Here is an 18,923-nt window from a genome sequence, read left to right as displayed (position 1 = left end):
TTAACCATCATGCTATACTGTCTCGATTTACTCCTTTGATAAACACATTTTTTGGGAACATCTACTATGAGTCCAGGACTGGGCCAGGGACTAGGCAAGAATATGAGAGCAAAGACTGACCTCATCCCTATATCCTTGAAAGGAGAAAGTCTGTTGGCTCTTGTTGGACTGTCATTATACAGCCCTTCACCTTTCTTCCCTTGATAGGAGAGGCTGAGTTTAATCAGCAGTGGGGCTTCCCAGAGTCTAGAGAACAGGAGAACTGAGAAATGGTGGGCAGAGTGCAAAGTCAAAAAGGTCTAGAGACGAACATGGCCAAACCAGGCCTGTTAACCAGAGAACAGACCCGAGGTACGGTTAGCCTGTCCCTGAAGAGCATAGGGACAAGAATCTGCTTGAGTAAGCCTGCCCAGAGCTCAGGGAGTGGTGTAAGCTAACCTGGCCTGCCGTTGGCTGGATTAGAACCTGATGCCTTGAGACAGGCATCTTGGGATGGGCTAAGTTGTCCAGCCACTCTTTCCATAAGTGTCACTACCCGTACTGCACTAATTCAAGCACTGACCTAAGGATTTCAGCTCCTTTTTCTTTAGATCCTCCTCTTTTTCTTCTTGTCCTTGTTGTGATGAAGCTGAGGAGAACTGCTTTCTTACTAGGTATGGAATCAGTTCACTCCGGATGGAAGTGATTGACCTAGGAAGAAAGAGTAGCCAAATATCAGAAATATGATGGTCTGGATTCAATTAGAATAAAAAACTGTGCATCCAAGGAAAAGCCAAATTCCTTCCTGTCATGCCACCTTGGGACTGAAAGAGATCAGAAATGGCAAGGGCTTGGCAGTTTTGGAGAAGCAGAGAATCTAAGTTTTCTCAGTTCAGGCTGGAGCTGGGCAAGCAGTGTGTTGAATCTGAGATGCCTTTCCCCTGATCTATGCAGAAAACAGTCTCTTACAATTCCTGTTTACAAAGTATGTGCCTGAATGTTTGTATGTGTGTGCATATGTCTTAACATGGTGTCTCGACTATTAACTGACAATAACTCATGAGAAGGCAGAATGTTCTGGCCTTTTGAAAAAAAAAAGGTGTTTCAAAATATTAAAATTTTTTCTACAAAGGCCTTGTATTTTCCATTAGATTAATCAGAGTATCTTAATTTTGGAGGGGTTAGTATTATAGATGGTGTCTTTTCAACAATTATTTTCTTCTTATTGGTAAAGAGAATCTCATTTTACTATATTTCAATCTTGGGGCCAATTGCCTTGATAAACAATCTTAATATTAATAATTTATTTGTAGATTCTGACAATCATATGAACTATGTAAACAACAATTTCCCTTCTTCCTTTCTAATTCCTATTTTTCATTATCTTACCATATTGGCTAAGACTTTCAATACACTAATCTTGAACGGAAGCACTAACAGCAGTTCATCCTTACTTATTCTTGATTTTAAAGGGAATTTTCCTTTTTTATCATTTAGACTAATGATTGTTATAAGTTTTATCACCAAAGCCACCATTTATTGATTGTCCTCTATGTGTAGACATTGGGCTTTATACTTTATAGCTAATACTTGGCACATGTTATTGGTTTTGTAGATACCCTTTATCCAGTTAAGGAAGATCTCTCTTATTCTTAAATTTGCTAAAAGCTTTCATCAATGAATGGGTATTGAATTTTCTCTTTTTGCATCCATGGAGCTTATCATATTTTCTCCTCTTTTGCTCTGTTATAGTAATGGATTAAAAATTTATCTGATACTAGGACTATTGATGCTTTTGAACTGCGGTGTTGGAGAAGACTCTTGAGAGTCCCTTGGACTACAAGGAGATCCAACCAGTCCATTCTAAAGGAGATCAGTCCTGGGTGTTCATTGGAAGGACTGACGCTGAAGCTGAAACTCCAATACTTTGGTCACCTCAGGCGAAGAGTTGACTCACTGGAAAAGACTCTGATGCTGGGAGGGATTGGGGGCAGGAGGAGAAGGGGACGACAGAAGATGAGATGGCTGGATGGCATCACCGACTCGATGGAGATGAGTCTGAGTAAACTCCGGGAATTGGTGATGGACAGGGAGGCCTGGCGTGCTGTGATTCATGGGGTCACAAAGAGTCAGACTCAACTGAGTGACTGAACTGAACTGAACTGAGGACTTCCCTGGTGGTCCAGGGGTTAAGAATCCACCTGTCAATACAGGGGACACAAGTTCGATCCCTGGTCCAGGAGGATTCCACATGCCACAGAGCAACTAAGCCTGTGCGCCACAACTACTGAGCCCGCGTGCCACAACTACTGAAGCCCGCATGCTCTAGGGCTTGTGCTCCACAACGAGAGAAGCTACTGCGATGAGAAGCCCGTGCACTGCAACTAGACAACAGCCCCTATTTGCCACAACTAGAGAAAGTCTGTGTGCAGCAACAAAGACCCAGTGCAGCGAATAAATAAATATTAAAATTTTTTTCTGGTACTAACAAGTTGAACAACACTATTCAAAAACCATTTATACAATTTCTACTCTATACTCTCTTACAGTAGTAGAATTATGGATGATTCTTCTATTCTTTATGCAAATTATCAAATTTTATAATTTAAACCATTCTTTATGTTTCTTGTCTTTTATTTTCTCCTAGATTCTACTCTTACGGATTCTACTACTCTCTTGGTTTGATTCCAGACTCTACACATTTAAAATCCATTTTAATGACTAATCCATCCAAATCCATTCAGTGTTTCCCACACAGATTTCAGCCTCCATTCTACTGCAGAGTGGGCTCCCTCATATTAATAACAGTTGTACTCATTTACCAAGGCTACCAAAGAATTTCCACAACAAAATTAACTTCAATTTACTTTCATGAAATCAGATCAGTCTAGGACAGCACTTACAGAAAGAAAATCAGACCAAAGCTCAATATGTAGAAAAACTTTTAGAAGGCAAGAAATTTCCTATACTATTTTGTATCACTCAGATACAAGCAGTAAGCAACCCTGGCTAAGAGGCTTGGAACACTTCCATTTGGCCCCTCTGAGTCCCAGGAGGCATGGTGCTTCCCCATGGGTGCTGAACCAGGATGTTTGGTTTAAATGACCAGGAATCTGTAATGGGGAAGAACGACCTGATCCTTAGTACAGTGAGTATGCTTCTAATTTATACTTAGCAAAGGAACTGCAAGACTACCATATGATTTTTAATTTCTTCTCTCACACTGTGGACCTTTTAGAATTTTAAATCACTAATCACCTTAGAATTTAACAAGACTAGTAATCTGCCAGTGACTTTGCTAAACCTTGGAAATACACTTTTTTTGACTTCAAAAAATTCATAATCTAGTGGACAATAACCTGAGTATGGATTTAAGGAAAACAGTAGAAGGAGATGAAGCTGCTTATGGAGGCAATGGAGCCAGATCATGAAAGCTTTCTGTGGCAGTCTAGAAAGTTTGGACCGAGACAAGCCAGAGGTAGTTTTTAAGCAGGAAAGTGACATGATGAGTTTTATTTCTTAATGAGGTGATTCTGGTAGCAGTGAAAATAGGCTTGGAATAGGAGAATGAAAAGAGACCAGTTTCAAGACTCTGAAAGATGAGATAACATGGCCTGAGAGAGGGGTTAATGTATGAAAGCCCAGTAAATCTGACTGCTGCTTCATACTTCCCATCCCCTCTCCCAGCCCCCATTCAAAGAAGTTCTGCAGGCTGACACAGGACCACACAGATGGAGTGTAGGTAGGAAGGCAAGACAGAGGCGGAGGCTGAGGAGGGTAAGCAAAATTACAACCCTGGAGCTACACAGTTCATGGTTTTTGTCATTTTTTAAGGATCAAGTCAAACACCTTTGAAAAATTCTGTGTAAGCTGGAAGCTCTTGTATTGAATTTCAATGTGATTTTTCTTCTGATCTTTTGATGAAGATTAAAAATTTCCATAAGAATACGAAGAATGAAACAACACTTATTCTTAGCTTTTTTCTCCCCTTTTAATACTCCAAGCCAGTGTGGGTAGCAAACGTTCCTTGGCCCCACTCTAGTGGAAAACAAGTCAGTTTCCTTTGAAGAAATGACAAAGCATGGACAGCTGGGGGATTTCAGAGCCATGATGTTTACATTATAGGCCAAACAGAACTGTCCCTGCAAGAGGGAAGCAAACAAGCCTTGGCACACAGCCTCTTTAGGCAGGACCCTTTAAGGAGATCAGACAAGGATTTGAGGAGAGGACCTGAAGCATTCCTGCCAGGTCCCACCTGCCTCTTCAGGCACTCAGCAATCACGTCGATTCTCATAATGCAGTTGGCTTAGCATCATGATGGAGGACAAAATTATACTTCCTGCTTCCTAGTCAAACTAAAAGTAGCTCAAAGCTATACTAAGAAGTGGGAAATGCCACCGTGAACCACTGTGAACATCCATTGGGGCTGAAGACCAGCAGCTGGATCCACTGCCCTGGGCCTTGGCAACCTCACTTTCTCCTTTTCTTCTTTTTTAAAAAAAATTTCACATTTATTTATTTGGGTGAGCTGGGCCTTAGTTGTGGCATGTGGGATCTAGTTTCCTAACCAGGGATCAAACCCAGGTCCCCTGAATTGAGAGCAGTCTTTAGCCACTGGACTACCAGGGAAATCCCCTCTCCCTTCCCTCTTAGATAGTTTTCCCAGAAACACCTGCCTCATGTCATAAGCTCCTAAGAGATAAAAAAATCACAAAGGAGAACAAAAGATTTGACTCCTAGCTGCAAACAAGCAACTCCACAAAGTAAGATAAAATAATTGCTACAAATAGAACAAAAAATTAATATTCTTCACAGATAAATAGATTAAAATGTTTCAAAATATATAAAAATATTTTAAAAATTAGTATTAAAATAAGATGCAATTTCTCTCACAAATTAGCAGATTTAAAATAACTCACACATTAGTGATAAGGGTACTTCTCATACTTGTAAATTCATAAACTGGTAAAAATCTTTTCTAAAAATTGGCAATACATAACAAAGGTCTTGAAGATATTCATATTATTTTATTCTATAATTCTATTTCTATACATCTGTGCTCAATAAATATATGCTGAAAAAATAAAATAATCAGATAAATAATATAGGATCTTTGAACAAAAAGATATTTAATGTTTTTTATAAAAATAGCATTGTTATTTATAAAATAATAAGTTATTAAATAGTTATTAAAAAATAACTCAATGTTATTTATAAAGACAGAGAACCACCAAATAGTCAACAATGGAAAAGCAATAAAACACATATGTAATAGAATAGCATATAGGCAAAACTCAGTAAACAATTTTTTAATGACACAGGAAAATGCTTGTGAAAAAATACTGAACAAAGAAAGCAGAAGGCAGTTATTTATACAGCACAATCTCAGGTGTGTATATGTATATATATAAAAAAATAAAATGATGGAAAGAAATAGATTAAAATGTTCAAGGGACTTCAATCCCTGGTCAGGGAACTAAGATCTCTCATCCCACAGGACTTGGCCAAAAAAAAAGTTAGCAACTATCTCAAAGTAATAGAATTATGAAAGTGTTAAGTTGCTCAGTTGTGTCCGACTCTTTGTGACCCCATGAACTGTAGCCCACCAGTCTCCTCTGTCCATGGGATTTTCCAGGCAAGAATACTGGAGTGGGTCCAGGGAATCTTCCCAACCTAGGGATTGAACCTGGGTCTCCTGCACTGCAGGTGGATTCTTTACCACCTGAGCCACCAGGGAAGCATGAGTAGAGTTATGGGTAGCATTTTTTTTTTCTTCCTTGCTGCAGGGCAGGCAGGATCTCAGTTCCTGGACCAGGGATTGAACCCATGCCCTTGCAGTGGAGGCATGGAATCTTAACCACTGGACTGCCTGGTAAGGCCCCTATAGGTAGAATTTTAAAAATATTTTCTGAATCTTCCAAATTTCACTGTCATAGGCCATTCGTTCCTTACTTCCTGTGGTATCACTTTCTTGATCTGTTTCTATTTCTGATACCTCTTTGTTTCCTCTAAAATATTTGGTGTTTCTCAGGATTTTCCTTTTTGCCTGTATTTTTCTCATGCTATTCGTCTCCCTGAGATAGATCACTTGGTGACTTCTTTGCTACTCATTCTTAAATGTAAACCCATAGCCAAGTCCTCTCTTCTTTTTAGTCTCATATTTTCAACAGCCTGATGGACCCTGTCATTTAGGTGACCCATAATACCTTAAACACAAAGTCTAAAACTGAATCCATCATCTTTCTCCCAACCCTTCTCCTACCCCCCACAAGCACTGATTACTTTGCTTAGTGATATGGAGATTCATTTAGTCACCCAAACTAGCAACATGGTAATAATCTTGACTCCTCCTTCTTCCACTCTTCACATACAGCCAGTCACCAAACACTGCTGATTTTATCCCCTAAATCTCTTTCAAAACTATGAACTCACTGCATCTCTACTGCTACTGTCTAGTCTAACCCACTGTCATTTTTTGCCTGGACTCCTTCAGCTGCTTTCAATCGGTTTCTCTTCCTCCAATCTTACGGCATAAAATCTATCCTTTGTATTGTAGACAGAATATCCTTTCTAAAGCACAATCTGATCATGTCTCTTCTTCCTTCAATCCACCCTCTGTGTTGCAGGCACAGTGATTTTTCTGAAGTACAAATCTGATCTTATCTTCTTAAATTCATTTAACACTCAAGATAACAGTTACTTTTGTGTGCAGGGGATAGTTGCTTAAAGGGAGCTTCTGGAAACTGGGTAATATTCTACTTTTTTATCTAAATAGTAGTTACAAGGGAGTGTTCACTTTGTGAAAATTTACTGAGCTATAAAACCGCTCTCAAGTATTATCTCTACCTGGAAGCCTTTTGTAACACTTGTAGGTTTCTGTACTGTCATAGCAAAGACAGTTATTTGTATTGTTTTTGAATCAATATCAAGTGTGAGTTTCATGCTAGGAAATTAATATATATTATCTCATATTCTTATAGCAATCCTAATGGTAGGTATTGTCATCCTCATTTCATAAGTGAGGAAATCAAGGCTTAGAAAGGTTAGTTATTTTGATTAGGTCAACACAGCTTTTATAAGTGGTAGAGTGGAAACTTACTCTATATCTACCTCAAAGCCCAGGACTCTTTCCACTACACCATTCTAATCAGTATCCTGTGTTTTCTGCAACCACAGCACTTTCTACAGGGTTGAAAATTTTCTGTTTATTGTCTCTATACCAATAAACACGTAGTCAGTGCTAAATAAATATTTATTTGAATAGATGAACGAGTGGATATGTGAATGACTGAGTGTAATGCCTTTAAGCCAGACAGCTGGCAATAATTTCTTCTTCTGATTTTTGGGGATAGAAAGAAGAACTTTCCTGATTTGGAAATGTAATGAACTCTACATATGTTTCCGTATTATTAATATTACTAGCATTAAAAACCCAACATCTAAAAAAAACACATGATACTAGTTCTGCTTAAATCTATTATTTTTAGCATTTTGCCTTGATCTGGGATCAGGTCTTTGTTGTAGCTATAAGTTTTTTTTAGGGAAAGTCTAAAAATTATGTCCATGGTAAAGGGAAAAAATTGGTTACTTTTACATTCTGCCTGTTCTGTTTTTGTAAGCAAATTTAAAGAGACTTAAAATCCTCTGTCTTCCACTTCAAGTCAGTCCTTAAAAATAGTAGTTATCAAAGAGGCAGAACAGAAAACCTACTTTTTAAGGCCTGCAACTCAAGACTGCAGAGAAGAACACTAAAGGTTTGGGTTTCTTGCCTTTTCTCTCAGTGGAGCTGTAACTGGAAAGAAAACATGATTGCTGAGTTAACCCTATGCTTTGTTTTCAGGCTTTTTTTCTTCCTTGCTGATCAAAGAAAATAGATATAACCTGGAATAGTAAACAGGAAATTGTTTTAGATTACAAGGTATTGACTTTAGAACCAAGTATTTGGTATACAATATTCTGAGATTTTTTTTCCTCTTTTTAACAAAATATTGAAAGCTTCTATAAGAATAAATTTTTGATGCTGGTGCATATGTCTTGAGAAAGACAAACATATTCAGATCCTAGCAAGCCTGGCAAGACTGCTTAGGCTTAGGGCAAGTCAATGAATATTTTATTCATTTGAATTTATTCACTGAGTACCCCAAATGTGTCAGGCACATTTTAGACTGTAGGGATATAACAGTCAAAAAAAACAAGTAAATCCATGCCCTCATATTGATAGGGACAGAGTAAAGGGACAAAGTTGGTAATTAAATAGTTAATCCCAGTAGGGGAGTGTAAGTGAAGAAAAAAGTATGGGAGACCCCTGTAAATTAATGATCACTCAAGAATTCAGGTCTGCCTAACTACAAAACCAAGCAAGTCCACTTTGCAACAAAACCATGGAACAGAAGCATGAGCCACACCACTGAACAATCATGGTATGAGACCCACATCCTGCCCAGTGAGCTCAGTAAAATTTAGGACATGTTCTCTGCACACATGAAAAACAATACTTTATAGAAAAGTGATGTTTCAAAGTGAAAGATCCTCATTGTACTAAGACCTGAAATAATGTTTCCAGAGTGCCATAACAGTCCTGGCTTGACCAAGTAGGGACAAGAAAACTCCCCTGCCCAACCTGGAGGAGGAGCTGATGATGGAAGTGTGACATCTACTCAAGAATGAGGAATAATGAGGTGGATGAACCTAGAGACTATTAAACAGAGTGAAGTAAGTCAGAAAAACAAATACTGTATATTAATGCATATATACGGAATCTAGAAGGATGGTACTGATGAACCTATTTGCAGAGCAGCAATGGAAATGCAGACACAGAGAACAAACTTGTGGACACAGATAGGGAAGGAGATGGTAAGATGAATTGGGAGAGTAGCACTGAAACACACTTTAGTGAAGTGAAAGAGAAGTCGCTGAGTCGTGTCCAACTCCTTGCGACCCTATGGACTGTAGCCCCCTAGGTTCCTCTGTCAGTGGGATTTTCCAGGCAAGAATACTGCAGTGGGCTGCCATTTCCTTCTCCAGGAGATCTTCCTGACCCAGGGATTGAACCCGGGTCTCCTGCATTGTAGGCAGACGCTTTACCATCTGAGCCACCAGGGAAGTCCTGGTGAAAACATACTTTACCATATGTAAAATGGATAGCCAGTGGGAATATGCTGTATGACACAGGGAGTTCAAACTTCATGCTCTGTGACAACCTAGACGGGTGAGATGGATAGGAGGTGGAAGGGAGGTTTGAGAGAGAGGGGATGTGTGTATATCTATGGCTGATTCGTGCTGATGTACAGCAGAAACCAACACAATATTGTAAAGCAATTATCCTTTAATTAAAAATAAATAAAAAATAAAGAGAGAGGGGATGTGTGTATACCTATGGCTGATTCAGGTTGATGTATGGCAGAAACCAATACAATATTATAAAGTGATTATCCTCCAATTAAAAAAAAAGATAATAAAAAGAATGAGGAAGAAGGTGGTTTTTCGCCCTTCCCTAATTTTTCTTTGATTATAAAACTGCAGCCCACTAAGTTCTCGGCCCTCTTGCCCACCAGCCTGTAAGCCTCACAAACATCCTACTAACAAATCACTTCTTATATATCACTTTGTCTCTTGTTGAATTCTTTCTGCGCTGAGACATTAAGGACTGGAGCTCCTCGAAGCCCCTTGAAATAGCACTTAGAGGTTTCAGGATGAAGTTGATGATCTGGCTGCCTTTTTATTTATAGAGCATCTACTATGTGTCACAAGATGAATCAGAGTTGGTTTCTGTCTTCAAGGAGTTAACAAAAGTAGAAAAAAAGACATGCAAATCCAATTTAATAGGATGCATGTGATAACTGAAGATTATACAAGATCAGAAGAGAGAATGATTTCATGCCTAATGGAGATAAACACAGACTACTATGGTAGCACAAAGCAAAGGTACCTATTCTAAGTGGAAGTGAAGAGAAAAAAAATTGAGAAAAAACTTCCTAGAGGAGTAACATCTAGGTGAGTTTTAATGGATATTTAAGAATGTTGTCAGAGAAGAAAGAAGGCAAGCATACCAGTTAAGCATTACTACTGAAGCCCATGGGCTCTAGAGCCCGTGCTCCATAGCTAGAAAAAGCCTGTGTGCCGCAATGAAGACCCAGTGCAGTCTAAATAAATAAATAAATGAAAATCACCATCAAAAAACCAAAATGAAACAACAACAACAAAAGTCAATGTGCTGCTAGGACTTTGTCCCTTTCTCAGCAGCAAAGAAGTCCCAGAGATCAAGATTACTGTAACCAAGAAGTCCCGAGAAGACTACCCTAGTTTAATTTTGGTAGCATCTACATATTCAGATATCAGTACACAGCTACCATATAACAGCTCTGGTTAGAAGATTATGTAAACCATAAATTCTTACCTTAGTTTTATTTGGTTGTTTAGGTAAAAGATACCTCATACAATCTCTAGCACATCTAAGGATAGGAACACAAGTACAGATAAGTTCATATGGATACATGTACTGAACAGTAAGAAATCAAGGTTCCTGCCTATCTCCCATGGCACTACATGGTCCCTCATCTGTCTGTCTCTTCTCTGCTTTCCTATGTGACTCATGGCTTTTCTAGGCAGTCTATCACATTATCTTCCATGCGGCTTTAACTATCACCCTGATTCTGACCATGTAGCATAGTTGCCTATTCCCAATTCTGACTTCAGTTTGTAGAGCCCATCCTTACTCCCCTCCATCTCTATTTAGCTAAGGCCAGGAAGCTGTGACTGCTCTCTTATCCTTCCAGGTATACATGAACATGTGTGTGTGTCTGTAACAGAGAGACATCTGAGATATGTGGTGGACATTGCTAGCAATCAATTCATCAACAGTAGCTGATTTTATTAGTGCCCTGACTGTATGACATTGAGCAAATTATTTGAAGCTTCATTTTCCTCTTCTATAATATGAAATTAATACCAAATGAGAGAATTATTTTAAGGAGTGAATGAACTGAAGTGTGTAAAGTACCCAGAACAGTGCCTGGTACATGGATGGTGCTCTGAAGGCCAAACCCTAAGGGTGTATGTCCTGCACCGATGGACTGGGTTTTAACACTAGGAGAGGCTGATTACAATTTTGGGTTCTTCTGAACAGAAAGGAAGTATTCAGTTTTAATTCTTCCTTTTTTAAAGATTAATCTCCTCTACATCTCTTAAACTAGCTAGCAGGTCTAACAGGTCAGGAAAAGGAAAAGAAAGACAATTCTTTCCCCGGGTTTCTGTGCTAAAGGAAACCAGTACTAATTCTGGTATAAACTTCCTGTCTTCCAAGGCTTCAGCTCAGACAGCCAACATACTGCTTGAGTGCTTTACAGGGCCAGTCTCCTTTTGGAGCAACTGTTGCTAAGTCACACAAAAAGTTCCAAAATGGCCAGCTTCCTTAAGCTTAGATCAGATTACTTTGTAAAAGAGGAGAAACTTTTAGTTTACCACTCAGCCTCAAGAGACATCACAGTGATAATACTCAGTCTAAGCTCTGCTCTGGCCATAAAATCCAACACATTTTTGAATTAAAAATTTCAGACAATCTTTGGACTATCCATCTGTCAAACTACATTCAGAAATGGATTAAAAGACCTTCTAAAACATATTTATGTATATCTTTTTATTTCTTTAGAGCAAATAATTGAATTACATTACACTGAAAATATACACTAATACTGCAATTTGCCTTTTTTTTTTTTTTTAAGTAAAAGTATCTTGGAAATCTTTCCACATCACCACACAGAGTCATACTTCATTCTTTTTAACAGTTGCACAATAATATAATTAATTATCTTGTTTAAACTGTTACAACTTTCCCTGTTATGAACAATGCTGCAAAGAACATTTTGCAATGAATATTTCCATACTTTTAAGTAAATATTTCTGTGGGATAGAGTCTTTGAAGAGGAACTGCTTAGGCAGGGAGTATATAGTTGTAAGTTCAGATAGGTATCATCAACTACCCTACAAAAAGTTTATGTAGAAAAGTATAAGAGAATTTCCCCACAGCCTTGCTAGCTTCATCACAAAATTTAAAAATCTCTGTCATACAATAAGGATAGTATTTTAAAACTGCTTAACATACATTTTTATTTATGAGAGTAGGCATCTTTTGATGTATATTAGCTTTTTCTACGAACCCACTACTTACAGCTTTTATCCATTTTTCTACTGAGTCATTAGTCTTTTTCTTATTGATTTTAAGTGCTCTTTGTAATGTACAGAAACTAGTGTTTGGGATAGCTTGGTATTTGTTATTTATTTCTGTTGTTCTTTAGTTGCTAAGTCGTGTGTGTCCAACTCTTTTGTGACCCCATGGACTGTAGACTGCCAAGCTCCTCTGTCCATGGGATTCTCCAGGCAAGATATTGGACTGGGTTGCCATTTCCTTCTCCTTCTCCAGGGGATCTTTCCAATCCAGGGATCAAACTCACATCACCTGCCTTGCAGGCAGATTCTTTACCACTGAGCCCCTTGGGAAGCCCCCCTTTATTTTTATACCATGTTTACTGGATTTTTTTTCCCCCACAACACAGAACTTTAAAAACTGGTATTAATCAAACTTATCAATCCTCTTTTTTTTTTTTTTTTTAAATGACTTCTAAGATTTATTTGATACTTGGAAAGCTTGAGTTAGAAATAACTCAAGATCACATATTGATGAAGCTAAGTGCCTTAATGCACATGTAGACTAGCAGACATTCAGCACGACATTGGCATCCAAGTCAAACAGTGGTATCCCTAAGGCAACTCCTGCCACATCTTTATTACCCCAGGCACTACTTCCTGGGCCCATGCATTACTTCAACTGGTAAATGTTGGACGTGGCGATGCTCGTCAACTAGATATGATGCAGTCAGATTTGCAATTTAGAAAAGTCCCCAGTAGTTTTGTGAAGGATGAATTAAAAGAGGACAGGCTGGAGGCAGAAGCCTAGCAAGGAGAATGCTATATTAAGCCAGCTGGGAAACGATAGACTCTTAGCTAAAAATCAATATTGAACGACATTACCTTATTAAGCTCAGCCCAGTAACTGTTCAGTCTCTCCCTCCCATTGCTGCTGGAGCATCTTTCTAAAGCATAGCTGTCATGACACTCCTGCTGCCTGAAGTGCCCTTTTCACATTTATTAAGACTGGGGATCTCTGACTCATTTTTTCTCTTTTGTTTCATAATATAATTTTCTCTAGGTTACAGAGACAATGGTCTGTAAAACTGTATTCATCTTGGTATCCTCACCCCCCAACATAGCAATTGGAATATATTTAGGTATTTATTAAATGTCTATTGTTCTGAATTTTTTAAAAATTATAAGTCCAATTCATTTTTTAAACTTTTAAAATATATATATATATATATTTTGTAAATTAAATATAATAAAATGTACCTATTTAAGAGTTCCTGGTGGCTCAGATGGTAAAGAATCTGCTGGCAATGCAGGAGACCCGGGTTCGATCCCTGGGTCAGGAAGATCCCCTGGAGAAGGGAATGGCTACCCACTCCAGTATTTTTGCCTGGAGAATTCCAAGGACAGAGAAGCCTGGTGGGCTACAGTCCATGAAGTTGCAAAGAGTCGGAAATGACTGAGCAACTAAGACTTTACTTTTATTTAAAACACACAGTTCAATATGTTTTATCAAATATATACTACTGTAATCACTACTCCAAATCAAGATATAAAGTACTTCCATCTTCCCTCCCAAATTCCCTTGTGCTTCTAGCTCACTATTATACTACTCTTCTATACTCTCGTACTACTTAGCACATTTACTGTAATAATTTAACCTGCCTGCCTCTCTCTAAACTGTGAGCAACCTGAAGGCAGAAACTATTGTTTCATCTTTAGCATCCAGCAACACAGGTGATCAATGAAGTCTTTACTGTGCATCAAGTACTACTCTAAGCTCTTCACAAGTATTTTTCACAATCACCATTATGTGTCAGGTACCATCTGTTCCAATTTCCAGCTGAGGAAAGTGAAGTACAGAAAGGCAGACACCTGTCTAGGGTCACACAGCTCAGTTTAAGTTTCTCTTGTCAAAGACTGTACAGGTTTTCTTCTTTCCACACCCTTCCCTATAGCTTTTCTACTCAACTGCAGAAATACTCATCTTCTTTAACGACTGATGTACCTAATTACTTCTGCTGTCTAAACTGTCACAGCATCTCCTTTTCTTCCATTCATCAAGCATATATTGAATGCCTTATCAATCCAGGTAGGAATCTAATCTCAAGGAATCTGCATGGAAGACATTAATATGTATTAATAGACAATTAAAATTTACAGGGCCAAATGGTAATTTTCATAGGTGAGAGAAAGGATTGCTAAAACAGTCCTTTTTTGAGGCTGTATCTCCTAGGTTTCCTTTTCCCCATCTATCTCTAAAGGAGTCATTTTTATAACCAGATTACTATAAATGCCTCCTTTACTCTCACCAAGTCTGAGAGGTAGAGGGGGAGAAGGAGGGGGAGAAGGAGGGGGAGAAGAAAGATATAAAGGTTTTTAAGACCCTGAGGTGGGGAGGTTGTTTGAGCTGAGGCTCCGTATCCTCCTCTGTTACAGCAAGCTCTGGCAAAGTCCCATTTGGTGGAGCTTCTGGCCAGGAGCCATAGAATCACCAAATTGAGGCTGGTCCTCCAGGTACATACCACCACAGTACACTTGCCAGGTGGGGGACCTGCTAACCAGTGGGGGTCAAATGAGCTACAAAGGAGCTGCAGCAGCCAGGATGAGGCTGGCTTTGTTGCAAAACTACTGCATATTCAGATACCAAAAGCTAAAATCCCATTTGGTAATGCTGTTAGATTTTTTTTTTTTTAAGTGCAAGAGTAGTACTGAGGTATTGTTTAGGGATACTGAAATATTTATACATAATTACAATTGAAATCATAACAGATGAAATTATAATAATTTGCTTTAAAATAATCTGGTATGACAGTGGCAAGATTGGTGGTAGCAAATATAAACTAAGATTAGCCATGAATTGGTGACTACTGAAGTTGTATGAGGGCTTGCTCAAAATTCTCCAAGCCAGGCTTCAACAGTACGTCAACTGTGAACTTCCAAATGTTCAAGTTGGATTTTGAAAAGGCAGAGGAACCAGAGATCAAACTGCCAACATCCGTTGGATCATAGAAGAAGCAAGAGAGTTCTAGAAAAACATCTACCTCTGCTTTATTGACAACGCCAAAGCCTTTGACTCTGTGGATCACAACAAACTGTGGAAAATTCCTAAAGAGATGGGAATGCCAGACCAGCTGACCTGCCTCCTCAGAAATCTTTATGCAGGTCAAGAAGCAACAGTTAGAACCAGACATGGAACAACAGACTGGTTCCAAATTGGGAAAGGAGTAAGTCAAGGCTGTATATTGTCACCCTGCTTATTTAACTTATATGCAGAGTACATCATGTGAGCAGAGTACATCATGCGAAATGCCAGGTTGGATGAAGCACAAGCTGGAATCAAGCTTGCCGGGAGAAATATCAATAACCTCAGATACGCAGATGACACTACCCTTACGGGAGAAAGCGAAGAAGAACTAAAGAGCCTCTTGATGAAAGTGAAAGAGGAGAGTGAAAAAGTTCTCTCAAAACCCAACATAAGATCATGGCATCTGGTCCCATCATTTCATGGTACACAGTCAAAGGCTTTGGTGTAGTCAATAAAGCAGAGGTAGATGCTTTTCTGAAACTCTCTTGCTTTTTCTATGATTCAGCGGATGTTGGCAATTTGATTGCTGATTCCTATGCCTTTTCAAAATCCAGCTTCATGACAAATAGATAGGGAAACAGTGGAAACAGTGAGAGACTTTATTTTTTTGGGCTCCAAAGTCACTGCTGATGGTGACTGCAGCCATGAAATTAAAAGATGCTTGCTCCTTGGAAGAAAAGCTGTGACAAACCTAGACAGCATATTAAAAAGCAGACACATTATTTTGCCAACAAAGGTCTGTCTAGTCAAAGCTATGGTTTTTCCAGTAGTCATGTATGGATGTGAGAGTTGGATTGTAAAGAAAGCTGAGTGCCGAAGAACTGATGCTTTAGAATTGTGGTGTTGGAGAAGACTCTCGAGAGTCCCTTGGACTGCAAGGCGATCAAACCAGTCAATCCTAAAGGAAATCAGTCCTGAATATTCATTGGAAGGACTGATGCCGAAGATGAAACTCCAATACTTTGGCCACCTGATGCAAACAACTGGCTGATATGAAAAGACCCTGATGCTGGGAAAGATTGAAGGCAGGAGGAGAAGGGGATGACAGAAGTAGACATGGCTGGATGGCATCACCGACTCGATGGACATGAGTCTGAGCAAGCTCTGGGAGTTGGTGATGGACAGGGAAGCCTAGAGTGCTGCAGTCCATGGGGTTGCAAAGAGGTGGATGTGACTGAATGACTGAACTGAACTGAAGCTGTATGAGGGGTACATGGGAGTTAACTGCATCACTTTCTCTACTTTTTTATCTATGTGAAATTTTCCATAGGAAATAATTTTTAAAAAAAAAGTCTCTACCGTTACTGTATCCTCTCTCAGCATGTCAAGGCCAGGACCTGTTTGACAGTGATTCATTTTCACTTGAGATTAAAAAAATAAACCCTTTCATGGCAAAGAATTAACTTCACTTTTAAAACATGGATAGCCCAGACACTGGTAACTAGAAAATGGGTCCTGATAACTTTAATTCTGTAAGGGCAGAGCCCCTATCTGCTTATTCACCATGGATCCCACAGCTGATTTAGCACAATGCCTGCCTTGTAACAGGAACTTAATAAATATGTGCTGGTTGAATGAAAAAACAGAATAAGTCAGAAGGGAGCAGGGCAATACTGTCCTGGTGAGAGAAAACAGAGAAACAACAATAGCTGGGAAAGCTTTCCAGGAGCCCAAATAATTGGTTTTACCATTGGCTCTACATGGGGTTTCTGTCTATGGGGTCGCACAGAGTCGGACACGACTGAAGTGACTTAGCAGCAGCAGCAGCAGGAGTTATAGGTGGTACGGGTTAGGATGCTGCAAAAAAATATTATATTGGGCATGGAGGGACAATTTCCCTTCCCCTCAATATTCTTGTATATATCCAAGTCCACCAGTCAATAGCATGCTTAGCACTTAAACTCAGGTTCTCAGACTTCCTTCCCCAGCTCGTCTGAGGGAACTTATTGATGTCGTACCAGCCTGACTGCTTTCCAGTTACCAGTACTATGCAAGGTAGAAACTTATCCAGAAGCCATCAAGGAAGACTAGCTGTTCCTCTTCTTAACCAGGTAGTTATTAAATTTTTTCCTACCTGTTCTTCTGAGGACTCTAGTTGCATTGCCTATCAAAATCCTTGAGATTAGGCTTCCATGTTGGCTCAGTGGGTAAAGAATCCACCTGCCAATGCAGGAGACATGGGTTCCATTCCTGATCTGGGAAGACCCCACATGCAGCGGACCAACTAAGCCCATGTGCCACAACTATTGAGCCTGTGCTCTACAGCTAGTACACCACAACTACTGAAGCTTGTTCACACTAGAGCCTGTGTCCACAACAAGAGAAGCCACTGCAATGACAAGCCTGTACATCACAACTAGAGAGTAGACCCCACTCTCTGCAACTACAGAAAACCCGCGCGGCAAAGAAGACCTCAGTAAAAAAATAAACAATAAATAAATAAAATTATGTACGAAAAAAATCCTTGAGATCAACCACAAATGGAAGTTTTCTTTCTGGAAACCCACCCACATCCTGTGATCTGCCAGACAGTCTCTGGCAAGTGTTTAAGGCCCACAGTTCTATTATCAAAGCAAAACTACACAAAGTACCAAATTTCTTAATTCATGAAATTAATGAATTCATGAAATTCATAAAACTTCACTCGCAGAGGTGGACTTCTTTTACAAAATTGGAGGAAAACTTGCTTTTCTTTCTTTTCTTCTCTTGGGTAAGTGTCTGGCCCTTTGCTAAGAGGGCCCATCTATGGGACAATTGCCCAGGGAAAGGACATCCTCTTGGAGACAAATAGCACTACAGTTGGGGAGCTCACCCTTGCAGAAAGAAGGAAGAGCCTGAAGCTGTGTAGAAAGATGCTTCATACGTGAATATTAGTTTTATAAAAGTAATTTGCTGGTTATCATGGCACAGGCCCCCAAAATATAAGCTGGTATAGATGAATTATGCTGATAACATAATTTCGTTTCTATAATAAACTATGTTATTTATACAAACTAGTTATTTATATAACTGGTTATTATCAAGGTTTAAAACTGTTAACTAAGTCACAGGGTAGCTTAAGTGTTGTGAGTTTGACTCAATCTCCCTCCTTCTTACTTATTTTCCATTAGGAAGTCCACAACGTATTTTTTCAAGCAGTAGAGGTGGGCGTCCACAAGGCCTGTGTGGAAACGTATTCTTGGGTGCCTGCAAAAAGAATGAAAGAGAAGAGGGTCACATGAGTTCCATTCTATTATTAGGTAGTACGCGTTAGGAAGTTTCTGAGGGTCAGAGTCATGCTGCCTACACCTCACTCTGGGGAGACCAAGAAGGTGATTATCGGCTCTGATGCTATCACAGAAAAGGTTGTCTCTTTATTGAAGCCCTATTTCACACTTTATGAGGTCTTTAGGCTTCCAAAGACATGAAACCAAAACTGGTAAGCCACCAAATCACTGACAAGTCATCTTCTATTTTACTACAAACTCCTACCCACGATTCTTGTAACTAACATTTTCTTGGTTCTACTCCAACTGCCTCACTTCCTGCAGGACATACTTAAGCCATGCTTTCCTTTAGTATTTGATATACATTACTCCATGTTCATAGAAGATGAAGTAAAATTTTATGAATACTCTCTAACTCCCTACTCTTAATTATTCATCAGGAGTTTCCTCAGGTTTACTTTCTTAGGAAATCTTCCCTGAGGACCCAAGTTTGTGTTCCTACAACACTTGGT

At 39.2% G+C, this 18,923-nt stretch overlaps 1 protein-coding gene across 1 annotated transcript in view; it reads right to left on the bottom strand.

Moving 5' to 3' along the window:
- EIF2B3 (eukaryotic translation initiation factor 2B subunit gamma) overlaps positions 1 to 18,923 on the bottom strand; it is a 112,802-nt gene that overhangs the window by 23,711 nt on the left and 70,168 nt on the right. Inside the window, exons 6-7 of the mRNA XM_070786663.1 lie at positions 18,302 to 18,391; positions 563 to 690 (exon numbers count right to left, since the gene is read on the bottom strand). Coding sequence (XP_070642764.1) covers positions 563 to 690; positions 18,302 to 18,391 — 218 coding nt within the window. The remainder of the gene's footprint in view (positions 1 to 562; positions 691 to 18,301; positions 18,392 to 18,923) is intronic.

The sequence above is a fragment of the Bos indicus genome, chromosome 3 (genome assembly GCF_029378745.1).
Source record: "Bos indicus isolate NIAB-ARS_2022 breed Sahiwal x Tharparkar chromosome 3, NIAB-ARS_B.indTharparkar_mat_pri_1.0, whole genome shotgun sequence".
Classification (NCBI taxonomy): domain Eukaryota; kingdom Metazoa; phylum Chordata; class Mammalia; order Artiodactyla; family Bovidae; genus Bos; species Bos indicus.
This window is presented reverse-complemented; position numbering and strand designations above follow the sequence as displayed.